This window comes from Balaenoptera ricei, chromosome 13 (genome assembly GCF_028023285.1).
Source record: "Balaenoptera ricei isolate mBalRic1 chromosome 13, mBalRic1.hap2, whole genome shotgun sequence".
Classification (NCBI taxonomy): Eukaryota; Metazoa; Chordata; class Mammalia; order Artiodactyla; family Balaenopteridae; genus Balaenoptera; species Balaenoptera ricei.
In genome coordinates this window covers 83,699,229-83,722,507 of record NC_082651.1, presented here as the reverse complement: position 1 = coordinate 83,722,507, position 23,279 = coordinate 83,699,229, and the positions used below count along the sequence as shown (strand labels likewise).

The window sequence follows — 23,279 nt, the reverse complement described above, 5'->3', positions numbered from 1 at the left end:
TGGGTCTTTGTTGCTGCACGTGGGCTTCCTCTAGTTGTAGCAAGCAGGGGCTACTCTTCGTTGAGGTGCGCGGGCTTCTCATTGCGGTGGCTTCTCTTGTTGCAGAGCATGGGCTCTAGGCACGCAGGCTTCAGTAGTTGTGGCTCGCGGGCTCTAGAGCGCAGGCTCAGTAGTTGTGGCCCATGGCTTAGTTGCTCCGCAGTATGTGGGATCTTCCCAGACCAGGGATCGCACCCATGTCCCCTGCATTGGCAGGCGGATTCTTAACCACTGCGCCACCAGGGAAGCCCCACCCTCTCTTAGAGCCACTTGTTCATCAGCTGCCTTTCTTTTTAAACAGCAAGTTCCTTGAGAGAGCTAAGTGTGACCTTTTAAATCTTTGTTTCTCAAGTGCTTAGCACAGTGGTCTGGTGGGAAGAGTAGATGCTCAATGAATCTTTTAATGGAAAAATGAATCCTAATTCTAGTTGCTGCTGCCAGGTGGCTGTGGTGAAATTTATGGTCCAGCAGGGAGACTTAACATAATCAAAGATAGAACTGTAGAATTTTTAAACTAGAAGAAAGAAAATTGTCTGGTCCAAGGAATCCAAGGTCCAGTGCAGTGGCAGAACTGGGGCCAGAGCTCTACCCCTCCAAATTCATTATTCACAGACTGGTTCTTTATACTAAAACTAGGTCATCTGATAAGGAAAACATGGGCAGTTAGAATGTGAAATGAGGCCAGAAAAAAATGTCAAAAAGCATGCTGGGACTTCCCTGGTGGCACAGTGGATAGGAGTCCGCCTGTCAATGCAGGGGACACGGGTTCAATCCCTGGTCTGGGAAGATCCCACATGCTGCGGAGCAACTAAACCTGTGCGCCACAACTACTGAGCCTGCGCTCTAGATCCCAGGAGCCACAACTGCTGAGCCCACGAGCCACAACTGCTGAGCCTGCATGCTACAACTACTGAAGCCCATGCACCTAGAGCCTGTACTCCACAACAGGAAAAGCCACCGCAATGAGAAGGCTGTGCACCACAACGAAGAGTAGCCCCCGCTCACCGCAACTAGAGAAAGCCTGCGTGCAGCAATGAAGACCCAATGCAGCCAAAAATAAATAAATAAATTTATTTAAAAAAAAAAAAAGCATGCTGATGTACTTGAAGTCTTATTTATTAACTTTGATCCCATAGAATAATAGCCAGAATGTGATAAGTATCTTCCCCTCTCACATATATATTTTTCCTGAAATTATTTTATCATAAATAAGATTAAAAATGTATTAGGAACAGATAAGTATTTTTTTAAAGATCATAACCAAAATAGTTAAAAGTTAAAATGTAGAATTAATGCAAAGACAGGCAATACAAAAATGAAGATGATGGGGGGGAACCCACCCTCCAGAGTCATAAATGAAAAAAATAATTTCTCCATATATTCTAAGTCAAAATTATTTACCAGAGATTAAATTACATATGGAGGAAGCAGCAAGGAGAACAATATGTAGCTTTTTTTTTTTTAATAAATTTATTTATTTTATTTTTGGCTGTGCTGGGTCTTCAGTTGCTGCGCGCCAGCTTTCTCTAGTTGCGGCAAGCGGGGGCTACTCTTCGTTGTGGTGCACAGGCTTCTCGTTGTGGTGGCTTCTCTTGTTGTGGAGCACAGGCTCTAAGCACGTGGGCTTCAGTAGTTGCAGCACCCAGGCTCAGTAGGCTCAGTAGTTGTGGCTTGTGGGCCCTAGAGCACAGGCTCAGTAGTTGTGGTGCACGGGCTTAGTTGCTCCGCGGCATGTGGGATCTTCCCAGACCAGGGCTCGAACCTGTGTCCCCTGCATTGGCAGGCGGATTCTTAACCACTGCGCCACCAGGGAAGTCCCTGTAGCTTTATTTATATAAATTTTACTAAGAAAACAAGTAGCTAAACATTTAGTGAAAGAAAAAAATATAGAAAGTCTACAGTTGGCTCAACTTTCACAGAAAATTTAAAATATTTTAAAAACTGTAGCCTATAAAAAACAAAAGTGAATACTTTAACTACATATCTGGCTAGTTTAACCAAACAGAAAAAAGAGAAAAGTCATTGTATTAATAATAACAGAACACAAAATATACCGGAATCTACAATTATGTTTACAAGGAGACATTAAGGGCATAGAGACATACTTATGATATAATGATAAGGGAAAGAAGCAAGCCACAAAGTTAATGCAATATTTCATAGAGGAAGATTTGAAGGAATTATACTAAATTATGGGTAATCACATTATGATATTCTTTTTTCTGCACCTTTATAACTTTCTTTACCTCAACAGTATTTAACTGTGAAATGTATTTTGTCAGGAAAAAAATAAAAAATACAAAGTGCTAGCATAACAGGAAACATAAAAAGAAGCCTATTTTTACCTTTTAAATTTTTATGGACTTCCACTTTGGGTCAAGATGGAATAACAGGGACAAGATTTATTCTTCCATCTGAAGCAAACAAAAAATTGAGCAATAGTTGTAGAAATTGTCCAGACTGTGATGCGGGAAGGGGGAATCCAACAGGAGCGTGTGATTTCCTATAGTTGAGGCAATGGCACTTAGAGTCTGGGAAAGCCAAGGCAGGTAGAGGTTTTAGGGCACAGAACCAGAGAGAAGAGAGCCACACAGAGAGAGAAGCATGGGGATATATAGAGGGTCCTGCTCAGGTCTTCAGTTGAGAACCGATAAGTGTGTGTGTATACACAAACCGAGGCCAGGGAAAACCACCTGAAAAGAACGGAGGGAACATCTTCAGAGTTTACACAGGGCCAGTTCCTCTTCCCACCAGCCAGAATAGAAAACCTCAGAATTCACGGTGTCAAGTAGAATACTCAGAAATGTTTGTGCCTAAGTAGCAGGGCAAAATAAGCACCAGGCTAAACCCTGCTCTTGTCTCTTTAGGCACAACACCCAAAAGAATTAAAACTGTTACCGTGTAACCTATCCATGACCCAGACAAAAGTTGAAAATTTAAATTTAAAGGAATTTTTAAAATCTAGCACCTAACAAGGTAAAATTCACAAGCCCTGGAATCTGAATTTTTTCCTAATTACCAGACATGCAAAGATAAAGGAAAATAAAACCAATAACAAGAAGAAAAATCAGTCATCAAAATCAACCCAGAAATTTCACAGGTGTTAGAATTAAAACAGTTATAAATTATACATTTATTCTGTATGTTCAAGAAGCTAGAGGAAAGCTTGAACGTGTTAACTAAAAGTATGAAAAACATAAATAAAACCAAAATGAAACTTCTTTTTTTTTTTTTTAAATAAGTGTGTTATTATTTTATTTTTTTTTAAATGAGAACCTCATTCTTTTTTTCTTTTTTTTTTTAGTTAATTAATTAATTTATTAAAAAAAAATTTTTTTTTGGCTGTGTTGGGTCTTCGTTTCTATGCGAGGGCTTTCTCTAGTTGCAGCGAGCAGGGGCCACTCTTCAAAGCGGTGCGCGGGCCTCTCACTATCGCGGCCTCTCTTGTTGCGGAGCACAAGCTCCAGACGCGCAGGCTCAGTAGTTGTGGCTCACGGGCCCAGTTGCTCCGTGGCATGTGGGATCTTCCCAGACCAGGGCTCGAACCCGTGTCCCCTGCGTTGGCAGGCAGATTCTCAACCACTGCACCACCAGGGAAGCCCCAAAATGAAACTTCTGGAGATAAAAACTACAGTGTCTAAGATGAAAAATATACTGGACGGGATAAGCAGCAGATTAGACATTATAAAAGAAAAGTTAGTGAACTTGAAGATATAACAATGGAAACTATACAAAATGAAATCAGAGAGAAAAAGACTGAAAAGGTAGTAATTTACTCCAAATTGATCTTATAGTTACACAATCCATATCTAAATATCAACATGCTTTTGGGAGAAATTGACAAGCTTCTCCTACAATTTATATGGAAATGCAAAGGACCTAGAGTAGCCAAGACAGTTTTGCAAATTAAGAATAAAGTTGGAGGACTTCCCTGGTGGCGCAGTGGTTAAGAATCCGCCTGCCAATGCAGGGGACACTGGTTCGATCCCTGGTCTGGGAAGATCCCACATGCCGCGGAGCAGCTAAGCCTGTGCACCACAACTACTGAGCCTGCACTCTAGAGCCCGTGAGCCACAACTACTGAAGCCCGTGCACTTAGAGCCCGTGCTCCGCAATAAGAGAAGCGACCACAATGAGAAGCCCATGCACCGCAACAAAGAGTAGTCCCCACTCGCCACAACTAGAGAAAGCCTGAGCACAACTACGAAGACCCAACACAGCTAAAAATAAAAATAAATAAATAAATAAATTTATTAAAAAAAAAGAATAAAGTTGGTTGACTACCAGTTTCAAAAATTATCATAAAGGTACAGCAATCAAGACAGTATAGTATTAGTACAAGTATAGACATACAGATCACTGCAACAGAATAAAAAGTCCAGATATAAACCCTTACTTTTATGGTCAGTTGATTTTCAACACAGTTATATCAATGGTTACTAATAAGCACTATCCTGAATAAAAAGGAACAAACTACTGATAAATGCTACCTCAGCGTAATGTTTCACTCAACATTATGCTGAGAAAAAGACACCAGATACAAAAGACCTCACATGATTACATTTATATGAAGTTTCCAATAGAAGGCAAATCTGTAGGGACAGAAAGCAGATCAATGGTTGCCTGAAGCTAGAGGTGGGAGTGGGAATTGACTGCAAACAAACACAAGGGAATTTGAGATATGATGAAAATGTCTAAACTGGATTGTGGTACTGGTTGCACAACTCTATAAATTTACTAAAAATCATTGACTTGCGCAGTTCAGTGGGTGAATTTGATGCTATATAGATTACATATCAGTAAAGCTTAAAAAAAAGGCAGGGAAGGGAAGCAGGGCCCATAAAGACAACTGAGGAGGAGCGGCTGACAATACTTTCTCACTTTTCATTTCATGCATGGGTTTTTCTTACCTTTTTCCTCTTCAACTTATTTTTTTAAAATTATTTTTATTAATGCATACTTGACATAATATTATATTAGTTTCAGGTGTATAACATGATGATTTGATATTTGTATATATTATAAAATGATCACCACAGTAAGTCCAATTACCATCTACTACTGTACATAGTTACAATTTTTTTTTCTCATGATGAGAACTTTCAAGATCCACTCTCCTAGCTACTTTCAAATATGCAGTATGATATTATTAACTATAGTCACTGTGCTATACATTACATCCCCGTGACTTATTTTTTTCTTCTCGTTCTACTGAGATATAAATGACATACAGCACTGTATGAGTTTAAGGTATACAGCATAATGATTTGACTTACTTCATACATCATGAAATGTTTATCACAAGTTTAGTGAACATCTGTCATCGTGTATCCTTTTCAACTTATTTTTATTACACAAGTAATCTGTCATGTGTGCTCATATTTGTTTTTTACATAGTGAACATCTGTCATCGTGTATCCTTCTCAACTTACTTTTGTTACACAAGTAATCTGTCATGTGTGCTCATATTTGTTTTTTACACTTAAAAATTCATGTAGTCAGAAAAGAACAGAAAAGAAAATCATACATAATCATGGTACCCAAATCAATATCTTAGTGAATGGAAACGTTCTTCCAAATCTCTTTTATATGTTTATTTATCTATCTGTTTATACTGAAATTTCCTGTTTTGTTTTTAAGGAACTGAAATTTTTCCTACTCTGTTGAATAGGCTGTTTCTAACTATATTATGACAGATCCTTCTGGGGTTTTTTTTTTCTTTTATGGGGTTAATAAATGTATAGTGTATTCACATAAATTAATTTGTGTCGATTTGTAGGAATGGTTCCCCAAGGTGAGGCCAACTTTTCTCCATCTCTAAGCCCTGGGAGCTCCATGGTGCCGATGCCAATCCCTCCTCCTCAGAGCTCTCTGCTCCAGCAGACTCCGCCCACTTCTGGCTACCAGTCACCAGACATGAAGGCCTGGCAGCAAGGAGCAATGGGAAACAACAAGTAAGGGGGCATTTTTATATATGAGCATCCCTGATACTCTGCAGCACATAAGAACAAATACGGCTTCACCATCCAAATAGAAGATTATTAGCTACTATCCATTCGCAAATTCAAGGAACTGAATTTTATGTTACCAGCAAATAGCGATTTTTAAGTCCTTTAAGTTTCAAGTCAATTTTAAGGCAAATTTGTGTGTTTACAGTACAGAAAAGTAGTATAGTGGCCCCCAACCTTTTCATCCCACTCCCAGCGCACCTGAAGAATATGATCGACTCCTATGAGTAACAGAGCTTCGCTGGGACAGATATAGGAATGAGTACTTTTTAAAAAATCATTCTTTATAAAAACACTTAAAAATCTTAAAAATCTAAAGCAAGAATGGCAAAATGTTAGAATTCAATAGAGCTGAATAGTGGGCACACGGTTTCACTCTTCTCAGTATGTTTGAAGGATTTCATAGCAACAGCAAAGGTTTTTAAGTCTTCTAAGGTCATTCTACCCTACCTAGCTTTTTGAATCTCTAGATTTTCAGTGGCCTTATTTTACCCATTTTACTGAGAATTATCTTACTAAAGTCATTTTTCCCCCCAAATCGTGGCTGCTGAACTTTTCACACATCACTTGAGCTTTATGAAGGTTTTAATTTGGTTGTGTCTTGGTTCTAATGACAGGGAAGCAGTTTGATCTGACAACATAATAAGTAAGGTAGTTAAAGTTGAAAACTTAAGACCATATTCTCTTAAAGTTCATTGAAAGGTAAGAGAGGAAATCTTCCTGTTAGAGAACTGTGCAGCTCTCAGTGAGGACTGATGTAAACTAGGTAGAAATGGAACAGTCTATGTGATGTGCAAGAACTTAGTCTTCTACTGTGTTCTAATCCCAGCTTCCTAAACTCACTTTAGATTCCATGGTCCATCCTTATAATTACTCCCTTACAGGCACTCTCAGCTCCCTTGCCCACCTCTCCCTCTGTTGCACTTATGCCTAGCAAAATGCTCCCTAATGAAATCCAACTAAACTCTCGCTCCATACCTACACCTAAGCATCTGAATGTACCTTGAGAAAAAAAAAACAGTCATGCTGACAGATCTGCTCCCCTTCACAGTTAAATCCCTTCCTCTCCTTCCATTTCTTATTGAATCTGTCAGGCTTTCATCCCTACCATTCCACCAAAAGTATTCTTATCAAGGTCCTTAATGTCCTTTACAGTGCCAAATGCAATGAGCATTGATAGCACTTGACATATTTGAGCATGTACTCTTTCTTGGAGCTCTGTCTTCGTTTGGTTTCTGGAACAACTTTCTCTCCTGAGAAAGGTGACTCTCTTCCTAACCCTCAGTCTCCTCTGCTGGATCTTCCTCATCTCCGTGACCTCCACTTTAGGGCCTCAGAGCTCATTCTAGGACCTCTTCCCCATATCTGCTTGCTCCCTTAGTTACATCATTCAGTCTTACTGATATAAATGCCTATCCCTATGGTTATGACTCCTAAATTTAAGTCTCTAGCCCAGACTTCTCCCCTGAACACCATACTGTATATACCACAGCCTAATGGACATCTCTACTTAGAAGTCTAATAGGCATCTCAAACTTAACATGACAAAAACTAAAGTGATATTCTTCCCCAAACCTGCTCGTCTCATACTTTTTTCACATCTCAATAAACAACTCTATTCTTCCAGTTATTCAGAAGAAAATCTTTTCTCTTTCTCTCACATCCCACATCAAACATCCATCAGCAAATCACATCAGCTTCTTAGCAGCTCTCACTCCTTACTGTCCCACTTGTACACTTTAGTGCAAGCCAGCATCATCCTTTTCCTAGACCACTGCAGTGGCCTCCTGTCTTCCTGCTTCCACCCTTGCTCCACTACAGTTTAGTCTCCACATGGTAGCCAGAGTGATGCTTTTAAAACATGAGGCAAGATATCAGCCCTTTACTCAAAACACTCCAACTTATTCAAAATACAATATAGGGCCTCTGATGCCCTACATAATCTTGCTCCAGGATACCTCTCTGACCTCATCTGCTATTCTCATCACTCATTCTGCCGTACTGGCTTCTGTTTATTCCTCTGTTCCTCAGATGTGCCAAGTACATTGCAAACTCAGGGCCTTTGCATTTTTAAATCCCTCTGCTGGAACGTTCTTCTCTCAGTAGCCACATGGATTTCTCTCTCATACTTAAGTCTCTTCTTAAAAAATGTCACTTTATTAGACATAGATATTGAATGTCACCATATTAAACTTCCCTGACCATCATTTCTAAACAGCATTTCCCGCCTCTTGGTCCCTCCTTTCCCTTCTTTATTTCTCTTTATCATGCTTAACATCTGACATAGTGTGTGTTAGTCTATTTATGGTCTGTCTCCTCCAACTAGAATATAAGCCTCAGAAGAGCAAGGACTTTTTGTTTACTTGTATATGTCCATCCTTTAGAACAAGTAAGCACTTAATATACGTCTGTTGAACAAATGAGTGTAGAGATTCCCTATTCCTACCTAAGTCGTTTTTTGGATGCAGATTCAAATATGGACTTGAGTTTTTGTTGTACTTTAGCAGTTTCTATGAACTTTTGACTTTCCCAAATCATTTGAGAAAGAAAATAGTTATCACCAACTCTTCAAACATTTACACTTGCTTATTTGGTTCATGGATAAAAGTTTATTAGTCAACACAGGCAGCATATAGTTTGTGATCACTCACTGTCTCTTTTGCACAGTGCGAGATACCACAAGGAACTGGGGAAAACAGCCCCTGTTGTCAACTTACCTAGAGTGTAGTTAGTGACAGGAGTAGATCGGAGAGAAGTAAAACATGAAACAAAGACTCATTAAGCAGAATGATGTAATAGAGCTCAGAGACAGTGTAATGTGATTCTTTTTCATTATCTCTTTGGTAGCAAGAGAAATAAAGGGTTAAACAAACTTATTTGTCCAGGAACTGGACAGTGTTTCTGTGTAACTCTAGTCACAAAGGAGAATCCCAGGGCTTATTAGCATTTTAAAGGCAGAGGTCTGTGGTTTAACCCTTTGTTTCTGAGACTTATTTGACCAGGGACTCCTCCTTGCTTGTTAATACCTGTAATATCTATGGAACCTACTTTAGGCCAAAGTTGTCATCTTTCCCTTTTCCCCCCATGATTTAAGGGCTACCAAATACCTGGTGCTAGTGTAAGGAAACTGTGATAACTGCCATGAGGCCAATCAGGAAAGCAGGTGAGGGAGGGGTCCAGGAAAGTGTGAGGAAGGGGTCCTTCATGCATTGGGCCTAAGGTGCCAGTGAACCCCACAGTCTATTCCAGGACCTGGAACAGTGATTGATGCTGCAGAAGGGCTTGATCTTCTTCCCATGAGGGAAGAAACTAAAATGGAACTATTGGCAGGAGTAGTTTGAAAGAACTTAGGCTAATATACAGTCCCAAATATAATTTGAAAAGAAATTAAATCCTAAACTTTTTTCACTAAGTATGACATCATTGCAGTCCTTGAAGCTGCTGCATGCATTAACTTACATAGCCCTGCGCCTCCACAGTGGTGATTTATGTATCAGTTGACAAATGAGCACTGTCTAAGGCAGAAATGTTCTCATTAGAAACTGGGCAGTAGACTAATGGTTTTTTTCCTCATCTTTAGCTGTGGGGACACTGTCTGACAAGCATACACACTGTACAGACATTAATGGTCCACAGATGCATTATTGACCATTTCCTAGGCATATAATTTTCTTTGAGCATTTGTGTTTTATAATTACTTGGGGAAAATTTGCTACTTTTCTTCAGACATGATGAATAGGCTGTTTCTCAGCCTGTTAATTTCAGTATGATTACCTTAACTTACCAGAAGCTGTAAATGTTAGTACATCCTGCTTACCTCCCAAGAGCAAGCAAGGAATAGATAAGCCATTGATGGGATAAATAATTTTTGAAATCAAATTCTTCAGAATAAACATTAAAATAGGTGGAATTTTACCAGCAGCTTATTGTTTAAAAATTGATAGATAATCACAAAACATTTGGTGTTTTTTTTTTGGAACTTACCAAAGACATAGTTCATATTATTTTCCTTTAGATGTGTATATCTGTATCACTTAGAATCTGGGGGGTTCAGATATAAAGTTTCAAATTGTATTTACTTGGAGTTTATTCCATACTATTCTATCTACTAATAGAAACTGGTTTAACATTTGAGGTCCTTGGGGTAACCACAGTCCAGACCTTGGTGGTGAAGAAGGAAGTCTAAAACAAGTCCTCTGAAAACCATAATTGGCATTGCATTTTGCTTCCTAGAAAAGACATGAAGCTATCTTCAGGCCTGAGAAAACCTTTGAAGTCTTCAAAAATATTACATTTTCCAAATAAAAATATCTGTTATATACTTCTTGGTTTCCTCTTAGTTTATAGCATATTGAAAGCGGCCAGAAGCTGAATCCTTGAGAAGTGACAGCAAGCGGTAGGACACTGAATAAAGGCTCTCGGATTTTAATGTGCATAAGTAGTTAGAAATGCAGCTTTCCATACCCACCCCCAGAAAATATGATTCACTAGGGCTGGGGTAAGGCCTGAGAGTCTCAATTTTCAATGAATACCAGGGAATTCTCTTGCAGATGGTCTCTGGACTACACTTCAAAAAACATGGGTATACATACAGTAAAATCTATCAACAAAAGCAACTGAACCTCATCAGTTGACAGCACTGAGTAATAATCCATGTCCACAATTCATTCATTCATCAGATATTTACTGAGTGCCTGCTGCTGTATGTCATTTATTAGTAGAGACAAGGAATAAATGGAACAGAATATCATCACTCCCCCCAGGTGTTAAGTCTAAGAGGATATACAAGCAATCACAATATAAGAGTGCTACCTTTGAATCATTCATTCCTTTGTTAATTTATTCAATGAACATTTATTGAAGATTGATATATATGCCAGGTACTTTGCTTAAATAGGATATTCTCTGTTTAAGAAGATAAAATAGTGTAATAAATTTTAGAATGATTTTGTTGTTTAAATGGGTAAACTTCAGTTATCTGGAAGATTTACTTATGTGGAAAACTTCCTTTCTTAGTTATTTGAATAATTGAAGTTTAACAACTCTGATACTAAGCCAGATAATTATGACTTAAAATGAGGTCTTTTTAGTTATTAAACCCCTTGGGCAGAGTTCAAAGTGCATCTGAATGATACTTAGTTCTTATATATTATAATAAGATAAAATCTTACACATAACTTAGGAATATAAAATATTTTCTTTGGAATTCCATCTAATAATTTAGAAAAAGAGTCCAGTCACGTTATCCCCATGTTCACGATCAGTGGATGTAATTGAGATTGTTTTTGAGTTAACAGTGTGTTCAGTCAAGCTGTCCAGAACCAGCCCACGCCTGCACAGCCAGGAGTGTACAACAATATGAGCATCACCGTGTCCATGGCAGGTGGAAACACAAATGTTCAGAACATGAACCCAATGATGGGCCAGATGCAGATGAGCTCTTTGCAGATGCCAGGCATGAATACTGTGTGCCCTGAGCAGGTAAGTGGCACAACTGGCACACTTGCTACACACACACATAGTGCTCTACATCACACCACACTGCAATTCATTATTCCAAGGAAATCAGGAATGTTCAGTTACCTGTCAAAAATAACCACACTTCTTTTTCTTTCCCACTATCTTTTGATAATTACTATTTATTAAGATATACAATGGAAATTTTGACAGACCTTGTAAGATTTTAGTCTCATGAGATTTTAGTGTTTTAGATTTATTATAAAAATGATACATATAATACATTGACTTGGAACTTACCCCTTTATATTTTGAACACATTTTCTTCATTTCTCCCTTTCAGTTCAACAAACTCAGTACTTACTATATACAAAGGTAGCTCTGTGGGCAATTATATTAACAAGTTGGGGAGACACAACATGAACAAAGGATTAGTTGAATAATAGGACAGAACAGCTGTGTAAGAGATGGACCCTATAGGACTGTACATATATTTCTGTCAGATTAGGGGTATATACAGTTAACTACGGAGGGTTTAAAAGAAAAAGGGTCTGATTAGGAAAGTCTTCATGGGAAATTTGCCTGAAGAAAGAGATAGAAAAGAATATTCAAGACTGGTTAGCACAGCATGACCTGGACAGGAATAGATGTTGAAAAGCCTAATGAATGTTAAGGGGATGTTTATATTATATTTAGAGCAGAATTTATGTGGTAAGCTTTTTAGGGGGTGTTGCAGGCCACCTAAATGTTTAGTTTATCTTGGAGCCTCCTAAAGATTTTTAAGGAAAGAATGACTAAATTCGAAGTGATATTTAAAAAAATCTTTGGGTAACTCCCTGTAGTTACTATTCTATCATCAACCACAAAGTAGACTATGGTGACTCAGCTATGACCATATAGCCATAATGTATAGCAAGTCTTAAAAAACATGTAAACACTGATTACCTTTTCTATAGAATTCCTTTTTGATATGAATTTTAAAAAAAAAGAAAAGTCCCCATTCACCAGGTATTAGCCTAACGAAGTTAGCAGGGAAAAAAACAACAACTTAGGAACTTCCCTGGTGGTGCAGTGGTTAAGAATCTGCCTGCCAACGCAGGGGACACGGGTTCGAGCCCTACTCTGGGAAGATCCCACATATCGCGGAGCAACTAAGCCCATGCACCACAACTACTGAGCCTGTGTTCTAGAGCCTGTGTGCCACAACTACTGAAGCCCGTGTGCCTAGAGCCTGTGCTCCACAACAAGAGAAGCCACTGCAATGAGAAGTCTGCGCACTGCAACAAAGAGTAGCCCCCACTCGCAGCAACTAGGGAAAGCCCACGCGCAGCAACGAAAACCCAACGCAGCCAAAAATAAAATTACTTAATTAATTTTTTTTAAAAAATAGAACTTTATTTTAAAAAAAAACCCCAACAACTTAGTGATATCTTATAGCAAAATAAAAGAACTAAATAGGATTGTTTCTTGTCCTTGTTGTTATCTTGTCGTATTTCAGTTATTAGAATTATTCACTATCTCCAGTATATTAAGACAGAATAATAAAAAATAAAATGAATTAGGTAAAAAGAATATTACATTTAAAATGTATTTCTTATATAGTTGGGTCTTGCTTTTTTATTCAGTTTGACAATCTCTGCCTTTCAATTGGAGTGGCTAGCCCATTTACATTTAATGTGATTATTGATATTGCTATTGAAGATTTAAATCTCTCATTTATTTTCTCTTTGTCTCATCTTGCCTTTTTTGGTTTAATTGAATATTTTAATTCATTTTATCTCCTTTGTTGGTTTATTAGCTATAAATAACTCTTGCTGTTTTACTGGTGCTTTAGAGTTTATAGTATATACATCTTTGTTGCCATCTACCTTCAGATGCTATTATATCACCTCATATAAATATAAAAATCTCACAATGGTTTATTTCTATTTCTCCCCTCCTGTGCTATTGTTGTACATACATATCATATCTACATATGTTATATACCCCACAATATGTTGTTAGTACTTTTTTACTTTACTTTTTTTACTTTAAACAGTCAATAATATTTTTTAAAGTTTAAATAAGTAGTTTTTATATTTCACACATAGTTATTTCCAGTGTTCTTCATTCCTTGGTGTAGATCCAAATTTCCATCTAGTATCATTCTCCTTCTTCCTGAAGGTCTTCATTTTTTATAGTGCACGTCTGCTAGTGATGAATTCTTTCAGCTTTTGTATGTCTGAAAAAGTTTTTGTTTCACCATCATCTTTGAAAGGTCTTTTCTCTGAATTCTAGGTTGGTAGTTTTAGCTTTCAGTACTTTAAAGACATTGCTCCACTGTATTTCTGATGAGATATCTGCTGTCATTTTATCTTTGTTCCTCTGGCTGCTTCTAACATTACTCTCTTTATCACTGGTTTTAGGCAGTTTGATTATGATATGCCTTAGTGTGATTTTCTTCATGGTTCTTGTGCTTGGGGTTCAGTAAGCCTCTTGATTCACAGGTGTATAATTTGCATCAAATTTGGAAAAGTATTGGCCATTATTTCTTCAGATATTTTTTCTGTCACCAACCCCCTCCTTCCTTCAGAGACTCTAATTACACATATCATAGGCCATTTGAGTTATCCTACAGTTCACTGATTTTCTGGGTTTGGAGTTTTTTAAGGGGGTATGAGGTCAGTCATTTTTTTCTCTGTGTGTTTCATTTTGGATAGTTTTTATTGCTATAGCTTCAGATTCACAGTTCTTTTCTTTTGCAATATCTGAATGTTTTATCTAGTGTATTTTTTATCTCAGACATTGCTATTTTCATCTCTAGAAATTCACTTTGGACCCTTTTTATATCTTCCATATCTCTAACATGTTCAGTCTTTCCTCTGTCTTCTTGAATATGTGGAATATGGTTATTATAATAACTGTCTTAATATTCTTGCTTGTCACTTCTAGCATCTGCATCATTTTAGGATTGGCTTCAATTAATTGATTTTTCACTTAATTATGGATCATATTTTTCTGCTACTTTGTTCTTTTATTTTATTTTAAAAAAATTTTATTGAAGCAGCATTGATTCCAATGTTGTGTTAATTTCTGCTTTACAGCAAAGTGATTCAGTTATACTTATATATACATTCTTTTTTAATATTCTTTTCCATTATGGTTTATCACAGGATGTTTAATATAGTTCCCTGTGCTGTACAGTAGGACCTTATTGTTTATCCATCCTATGTATAATAGTTTGCATCTGCTAATCCCAAACTCCCAATCCTTCCTTACCCTACCCCCTCGCCCCCATGGCAACCACAAGTCTGTTGTCTATGTCTGTGAGTCTGTTTTTGTTTCGCAGATATGTTCATTTGTGTCATATTTTAGATTCCACATATAAGTGATATCATATGGTATTTGTCTTTCTCTTTCTGACTGACTTCGCTTAGTATGATAATCTCTAAGTCCATCCATGTTGCTGCAAATGGCATTATTTCATTCTTTTTAATGGCTGAGTAATATTCCATTGTATATATATACCACATCTTCTTTATCCATTTATCTGTTGATGGACATTTAGGTTGTTTCCATGTCTTGGCTATTGTAAATAGTGGTGCTGTGAACATAGGGCTGCATGTATCTTTACAAATTATAGTTTTGTCGGGGTATATGCCCAGGAGTGGGATTGCTGGATATGGCAACGCTAGTTTTAGTTTTTTGAGGAACCTCCATACTATCTCCATAGTGGCTGCACCAATTTACATTCCCACCAGCAGTGTAAGAGGGTTCCCTTTTCTCCACACCTTCTCCAGCATTTGTTGTTTGTAGACTTTTTAATGATGGCCATTCTGACTGGTGTGAAGTGGTACCTCATTGTAAGTCATAGTTTGGGTTTGCATTTTTCTTATAATTAGCGATGATGAGCATCTTTTCATGTGCCTGTTGGCCATCTGTGTGTCTTCTTTGGAGAAATGTCTATTTAGGTCTTCTGCCCATTTTTCGATTGGGTTGTTTGTTTCTTTGTTGTTGAATTGTATGAGCTATTTGTATATTTTGGAAATTAATCCCTTGTCAGTCACATCTTTTGCAAATATTTTCTCCCAGTCTGTAGGTTGTCTTTTCGTTTTGTTTTTGGTTTCCTTTGCTGTGCAAAAGCTTATAAGTTTGACTAGTTCCCATTGGTTTATTTTTGCTTTTATTTCTATTGCCTTGGGAGACTGACCTAAGAAAACATTGGTACAATTTATGTCAGAGTCTGCTACTTTGCATACCTGGTAATTTTTTATTGGATCCCAGACATGTGAATTTTACCTTGTTTATGTTCCTATAAATATTGAGATTTGTTTTGGGAAATGCTTAAATTACTTGGAAATAAACAGTTTGATTTTTTTCAGGTCTTGCTTTTTTGTTTAGTGGGACCAGAGCAGTATTTGGTATAGGGCTAATTTTACCCTACTACTAAAGCAAAACCATTCTAGTACACTACCTGAATTATGATGTTTTCCACTCTGGCTGGTGGGATCAGGACCTGTTCCCAGCTCTGTGTGACCTTTGGGAATTATTCCATGTAAATCTTTTCAGGTGAATCTTTGCTTTGGGTAGTTCCGTAACATCCATTAGCTAGCTAATCAATACTAAGCTGCTACTCTCTGTGTTGTTCTCTCCTGATATTCTGCCCTGTGAATTCTAGCTCTATACTCTCAATTCAGGGAGACTTCCAGGCGCTGTCTGGTCCCCTGTCCTCACGCTGCAGCCTGGAAATTCTCTCTAGGCAGTAGACTGGGGTAGTGGTAGGACTCACCTCAATTGTTTCCCAACCCTTAGGGGCAACTTTCCCCTTCATTGCCTTTGTCCAAGGTCTTGAGTGTGTTCATTTCATATATTTTGTCCAAATTTTTAGTTGATTCAGGCAGAGGATAAATCTGATCCCTGTTACTGAATCTTGACTGGAAGTGGAAGTCTTTTGCTAATTAACTTTCACGAGTGTTGAATTAACTTTTTATTGAAGTATCATCTATAAGGATATACAGAAAAGTAGACAACTAGGTGAATTTTCGCAAACTGAACACATCTTTTTAACTGTCACCTAGATCGAGAAACAGAACATTACCAGCCAGACCCCAAATGTTCTCCCCACACTCCCTTGCATGTCTGTCTACTTCTACAAAGGGAACCACTGTCCTGACTTCTAACAGCACAGTAAATTTCTAAGCTTGTTATTTCTGCTCTCCTCCTATTACTTTTCTGTCAGTGAGATTGTTTTTCATTGAGGAATTTGGTCTTCAATGTAAACAACTAGCTTGTAATTTGGTCTTGTACTTATATCTTTAACAGATAAATGATCCAGCACTGAGACACACAGGCCTCTACTGCAACCAGCTCTCATCCACGGACCTTCTCAAAACAGAAGCAGATGGAACCCAGGTCAGTAAGAAAACTCTAAGCCCAGAGCTGTCAAGTTTTCTCTAGATACACAGGAAACTCTGTGTAGCATCGCGGTTAAGAGCCTGACCTTGAGAGTCAGACCTGGTTGTGAGTCCTGGCTCTGCTCTTCTTAGCTGTGTCATCCTGGGCATGTTAGGGAACTTCCCTGAGCCGCTGTATAACCAACAGAACTAACGAGATACCTGCATAGAGGATTATGAGAGGGTTAAATGAGATAAGCTTTCAGAAAGGTTAATCCAATGTTTAGACAGGATAAGGGATCACAAATGTTGACCACTAATTGCTATTTGTAAATAAACACAGTGCTAAGACTAATGTGTAATCAGAATACCTCAAAAGAGTTCAATAAATTCAGACAAAACAGAATGCCTACTGTGTACTCTGCCTCCTTTTAGAAGTTTGTTTCAAAACAATACAAATAACAAGGGTGGCCACTTTCCTATATTAGCATAAATTAAGATATTTTTTAAAAAACACAGGCCTTATGCAAAGGTGGAGATACAAAGAAACATGAGACATGTTTGCTCTTTAGGTGAACAAAGAGCACCTTAGGGGGAGAAGTGAGGAAAGGAAGCTTCATTTGTGGAATGCTTATGATTTGCCAGGCACTGTGTTAGGCACTGTCTGCTTTATCTCATGTAAACATCACTGTAACCCTATGAAGGAGTTAGTTTTCCTTTTTTTTCACAGATGAAGAAACAGAACCTGAGGCGATTTAACTACATATACAATTCACAAACTAGAAAGTGGCAGAGCTGAGGTTCAAACCCAGGTCTTTCTAACACCAAAGTTTATGCTTTTTCTGCCATACCACTTAGGGCCTGTCGAAAGATAAAACATACGGACAAATGCACATAAATTATTACATAACCAAAGAAGGCAAACTCAAATTTATTACAAGTAACAAGAGCCATAAGCACTAAAAGAAAGAAGAAGTTCCTGAGGTTGTCAGAGAGCATTTATGTAGGAGATAGGACTGAACTGGGCCTTGAAGGAGGCAAGTGAAGGAGAAAGGTACTGTGGTTTTTGGAGGCTGAGGAAGTGGGTGAGCTTGGAAGTCCAGGGGATTGGAAGTTAGAGGGCACAGAGGCAGGGTAACAGTAATATCAGCATAGTCCTGGGAAGCCAAATCCACTGAGCATAAAGGGTTTGTTATAAGAATTCACAAGAATTAAAATTAGTAAAGTAGATTGGGTCAAATTTCCAGGGGCCTCGAATATTAAACTCTAATGAATTTGGATTCAGTCCTACAAATGAAGCATCATCCCTGAAGGGGAACAGTGAGAAAAGTGCTAGTTTAAGCTTCATCTTGAGGGGGGAAGAGGGAAAAGGAAGAGCACTGGACAGCCAGCTCAGAAAGAGGAAAGCCAGTTAGGAAACTATGTGCATAGTTGGAGCATCAGGAAATAGGATCTGAGTCCTGTGAGGGTGAAGAGAGGCTTTTGTGCTGGGGGAAATGAAGTCTTTATTCACTAGAAGTTTTTAAAAGTTTCATACTTACAGAGACATATACTTAAGACAAAACAACTAAGTTTTAAAGTTCCTGAGTCCTGGGATAGTACGTGAATTGAAGTAAAAACTATGCTGGAAAATCTTAAGAGGTTGGGACTCAACTCTCACATCACTCTTCTCATTGGGCAAATCATAAATTTTGTTTTTGTGTTGCTTTGCCTGTCTGTGAAGATATAGCAATATCAGAAGTCCTTTGAGGTCTGGTCTAAGTCACCATGTTTTTAAGTAATAATTCAAAAAGGCTGAAATGTGTAATTTTTGGAGTTTGGTATCTTTTTTAATAAAGCATTCTTTTTAAAGCAGCAGAATTTTCTCTACAGTTTGTTTTATCATGCGTTTATCAAAAAATTTTTAAGTGTTTGGGGGCACAAACACCTTATGCTCTGCCCCAGTATTTCATATGTTGAAACATATAAACATGAAATTTTATGTTAATTTTTTAAAAAATCAGTCATTGCCTAAATGCACTATATAGTTTGTGCTCACGTTAAGTTTCAGTGGCAGAATCTTCTTTCTGTGGTAGCCCATCATGAAATCTCTATTTGCTCTAATGTTTTTGTATTTGCCAGACAGAAGCTGGGGAGTGAGTTAGATAGAAATATAGAAACAGATGTACAGAAAAGGAGACGGAAAAGAACAAGGAGAGAAGGAGTAGGGGAGGATAGAGGGCTAGCTGCATTTGGAGAGCTGGGATGGGGAAGAGGAGAGAACAGGAAAAGAACACAGAGAATAGAGAAGGCGGAAGAAGGCTGGTAGGGGGATTGTTGACATAGAGAGAGAGAAGGCCAGGGTTGGAGCTCTAGAAGGAAAAGAGTAGGAATGAGAAGCTATAGAGAACAAAGGTGGGTGGAGGGCACAGAGGCAGCTGGAGAATAGACTCAGAGAGAGAGCTGGTGTATGTTATGTACATAAGGAAGAGCCCAAAAGAAGAAGAAAACAAATGGGAACCTATGGGGACAAGAAGCAAAATTTGGGAAACTGGGGGAAAGAGGGGGATGAGAGAGAGGGTGAGGAAAGAAACGATACTAATCTAAATAAAGGTTTAATTCATCAGACACTAAAAAAGCTCAGCTCAAGAACTGTCTGCCTTATCCGACAGAGTAGAGTGGAGGTGTAGGTGCATCGTGAGGAGAAAACATCAGGGGTTAGACTGATGGAGAAATTGGATGGTCGGGACATTTGACAATTGGCCAATTAAGGTTGATGGAAAACAACTTTTATTCAATTAGGATAGAAAAGTTTTCAGAAACACTGAGTGTAATTGGCATGAATTTAGGGATGAACAAAAAAATCTATCACTAATCTAAAATACTTCATGAATCTATTAAACATGAGGCACAAGTTTGCCAAACGCTGAGACAGTTAGATAGATGCACTTGGATACCTTAGAAAGCATCTCCATTCTTGGTCTGGAACATTCACAAGTGTGATATTGGCCTAATCAGTTCTACAGATGACTTTTTAATAAGGCTGATTGTTGAAGACTAACTTCTGGCTTTGTTTTCCTGATAGAAAATGTTAAAACTGTGTAACCTTAGACTTTTTAAAGGAATACATGTATTATTACTGAAAGTAGTTAAAGGGAAAATTCACACTGTTCTCAGCTAGTAGTTTACAGTTATTTTTAGCTCATGTGTTTAAATGGATTGTCTATCAGGAAAAATAAGTTAAATATAAAATTTTTATTTGTTCTAATATTTTGCTGTAATTCTAAAGGCAATATGTAAAGGAGCTATGTAATAGTATATTTAGATACTACACAAATCTTCTGGACATTAATTTTAGTAATACTGATGTCCTATTTACTGAGCTGTGGTGGTTTTTATTTTGCTAATACTGGGTTAAAGCCCTTAATTTTCTAACATCATAAAGATTTTTTTATCGTATTAAAGTCATCCATAGAATGCTTTTATAACCAGTTTTCCAAATAATATACCTATTTTTTAAACCCACCACTGGATACCCAGACTGAAACTGGGCTTTTCCCAATCTTGGCAATATTAGCAATGATGCTCATTTTCAGTATTGATGGCAACCCTGTAGGAGGCTTGACCATTCCAACTTTGATTTTATTTTTAAAGTGTGAACTTTCCAGAACCCTGAGCAAAATGAGTGCAGCGATTTTCTTTTTGTAGGACAAGAAGACAGAAGAGTTCTTCTCTGTGGTGACTACAGACTAGAGGAATGCTCTAGTGAGTTTCCACTTCAAGTAGTACCCACTCATAAGCCGGGGGGGCAGACCCTTCTGTCTAAACACATCTTTTATTTGTGTTCCAGCAGGTGCAACAGGTTCAGGTGTTTGCTGACGTCCAGTGTACAGTGAATCTGGTAGGCGGGGACCCTTACCTGAACCAGCCTGGTCCACTGGGAACTCAAAAACCCACGGCAGGACCACAGACCCCCCAGGCCCAGCAGAAGAGCCTCCTTCAGCAGCTACTGACTGAATAACCACTTTTAAAGGAATGTGAAATTTAAATAATAGACATACAGAGATATACAAATATATTATATATTTTTCTGAGATTTTTGATATCTCAATCTGCAGCCATTCTTCAGGTCGTAGCATTTGGAGCAAAAAAAAAAAAAGAAAAAAAAGAAAAAAAAAGTTCACTTTCGTTGGGAGATTGAGAGATGTTTTTGTTTCTTTCTTTGTAAAGGCCTTGGATATTGAAAAAATAACAAGGCAGAACAGTTGGACAATCTCTCTCTTGAGCCAAATTTAATTATTCTTATTTTTGTAATCAGTCATTGGCTTCTTATCTGGATGAAGGCTTTTGGAGGAGAACCAAAATGACAAGTTCCAAGGGGAAGATGAAGCTCCGCCTCCGCTGGCTCAGTCCCGACCCTGCCAAGGAAGAAGGGCCCAGTGGGACTTTGCCTGTGCCCATCCACCAAAGGCTGTCACAGTGTCTCTAAATCAGCAGCCCTCCCCTTCCCAACCAGGCAGCTTGTGTGTACAATCAGCTTCTTCTAGCAACTCTATATCTGTTGGCTTCAAGAGAATATTTTGCCTCCACATATGTACCCCTTCTCCTTTTTTTAAAGATGGATTTAAACCAAGATGCCTCCAGGAAAGAGGACGAAATGAGTATATTCACAGAGGAATCCAAAAAGTACAGTTTGGGGGAAAATGCAATAATTTTTGATGAGATGGGTGAAGGAAAAGAAGCGAGTTTTGTCGATTACTGTAGATACAATTTTCTGATTAAATCTGGACAAAAGGCAGCCTGTTCTTTCTGCTTTTATTGTATTAACAGCTGAGGTAGCTAAAGTTATTTAAAATAAAATTAAATTTATGATTCAAGTAGCTTATTTTTCCCTTTAAATCTCACTGTAAATATATTTGATTTCTTGTAGAAATTGATTTCCTTCTGTTTAATTTTATGGTTTTATTATCATACTCTTGATTTTTCTAAATTTCTGTGTGTGAAATATAACATTGATTGAATTGCAGTTACATTTGGCTAGTAATATTTCATTATTTTAATAACTGTGACTCCATGTATGGATTTACTTTGGGTTTCACATCAAAATGCCACTGCCAGAAAGAGCTGTTCCAGATGAGCTAGAGCATACTGCCCTAGAGTGTCCCTGGGATCATCTAACTTGAGAGCAGTGCAAGGAATTATCACCAGAAGTGCACAGGCTACTTGTACAGAGAAAAATTAATACTCAAAGAAAATCTTTTTTTTTTTTTTTTAGATTGACTTTGGGAATTTGAATTTTCATCAGTGCAAATATAAATCTCTCTATTCCTGCTCTGAGGCTAATTGACACCATATTTTCCCTTTGTGTCTTGTCACTCTGCCACATCTTGTCTCATCCTGGCCTGTGAGTCAAGGACCCAGTGAACTGACTTTCTAGTTCTAGAAGTTCCACTGAAAGGCCAGGAAAGCTTGAGAAAGGTATTGTGGAAGAAGCAAAGGTAGACCCCCATCACTCGCCTTTACTGCACCCCTGGGCCTGTGAACGATGACAACATCTGACATTGTGCACCAGCTACCTCTGCTTCCATGGCAGAGAAAAGGCCATAAGAACTAACAATGGAAGAGGAGCATGGACTCAGACATCAAGGAAGAAGCCATTTTCCCAGGTCCTCCTTTCTGCATCTCACCACCCCTAGTTACAAGTAACTCCATTGAACAGCATCTATTCAGAACCTGTACCGAATAAAAAGATTGATGGAAGGGCTCAAGTGGGTAGCAACTATGAAACAGAAACAGGACACTCAGTTACAAACATTCTCTCTTTTAGTTTTTCAGAAAAATGCATCCCTGATTTAATTCATTCCCAGCTTGAAAGCCCAGCCATATTATGCTAGTCCCTCCCAAACTGTTCTAGGAGGTCATTTCTGTTTTGTTTGTGATATTTAGACGTGCAGACTTCAGGAAGTTCACCTTTAACTTCAGCATTCCAGATGAAGTTTCCTGACTCAGTACTTTTGCATAAGGAACTTAAAAAAAAAAAAAAAAAAAAGTGGTAAGGAAAATTGGAGATGCTAACATCCTCCCCCATCCCAACTGCACCTTAAAGTATGCATGTCACCTTCAAGGTTTTATAATTGCACTGTTTGTTTTATGTATGTACAGATTAAAATTATTGCTACATTTGAGGAAAATAAAATTGCTTGCTTCTATGTAATTCCTGTCATTCCACAGGAAATTCACTTTTCCAGCTATTGAATAGATGGGTTGCCTCTTCTGTTACAGGGAAGAAATGAAACCTACATCCTGCAGGAATTGTCAAAACCCAAAATGACTAACTATAATTAAAGGATAATAAAAGAAAGGATCCCTGAAGCCAAAGCTCCTCGAAGTCACCCTAATAAGAACCAGCCCAGTGAAATTTGAG

General features: G+C 38.1%; 1 protein-coding gene across 8 annotated transcripts in view; it reads left to right on the top strand.

Annotated features, from left to right (window-relative positions):
• The window catches only part of NCOA1 (nuclear receptor coactivator 1), a 268,347-nt gene extending 245,278 nt beyond the window's left edge, over nt 1-23,069 (top strand). For 5 of the 8 annotated variants that reach the window (XM_059893497.1, XM_059893493.1, XM_059893496.1 and 2 more), the window contains 4 exons: nt 5,819-5,993; nt 11,345-11,528; nt 16,806-16,895; nt 20,706-23,069. In XM_059893497.1, coding sequence (XP_059749480.1) covers nt 5,819-5,993; nt 11,345-11,528; nt 16,806-16,895; nt 20,706-20,876 — 620 coding nt within the window. In that variant the 3' untranslated portion in view covers nt 20,877-23,069. Of the gene's footprint in view, nt 1-5,818; nt 5,994-11,344; nt 11,529-16,805; nt 16,896-20,563; nt 20,621-20,705 lie in introns of all 8 variants that reach the window. The other 3 variants (XM_059893499.1, XM_059893500.1, XM_059893498.1) reach the window with 3 other exon arrangements.
• The last annotated feature ends 210 nt before the right edge of the window (nt 23,070-23,279 follow it).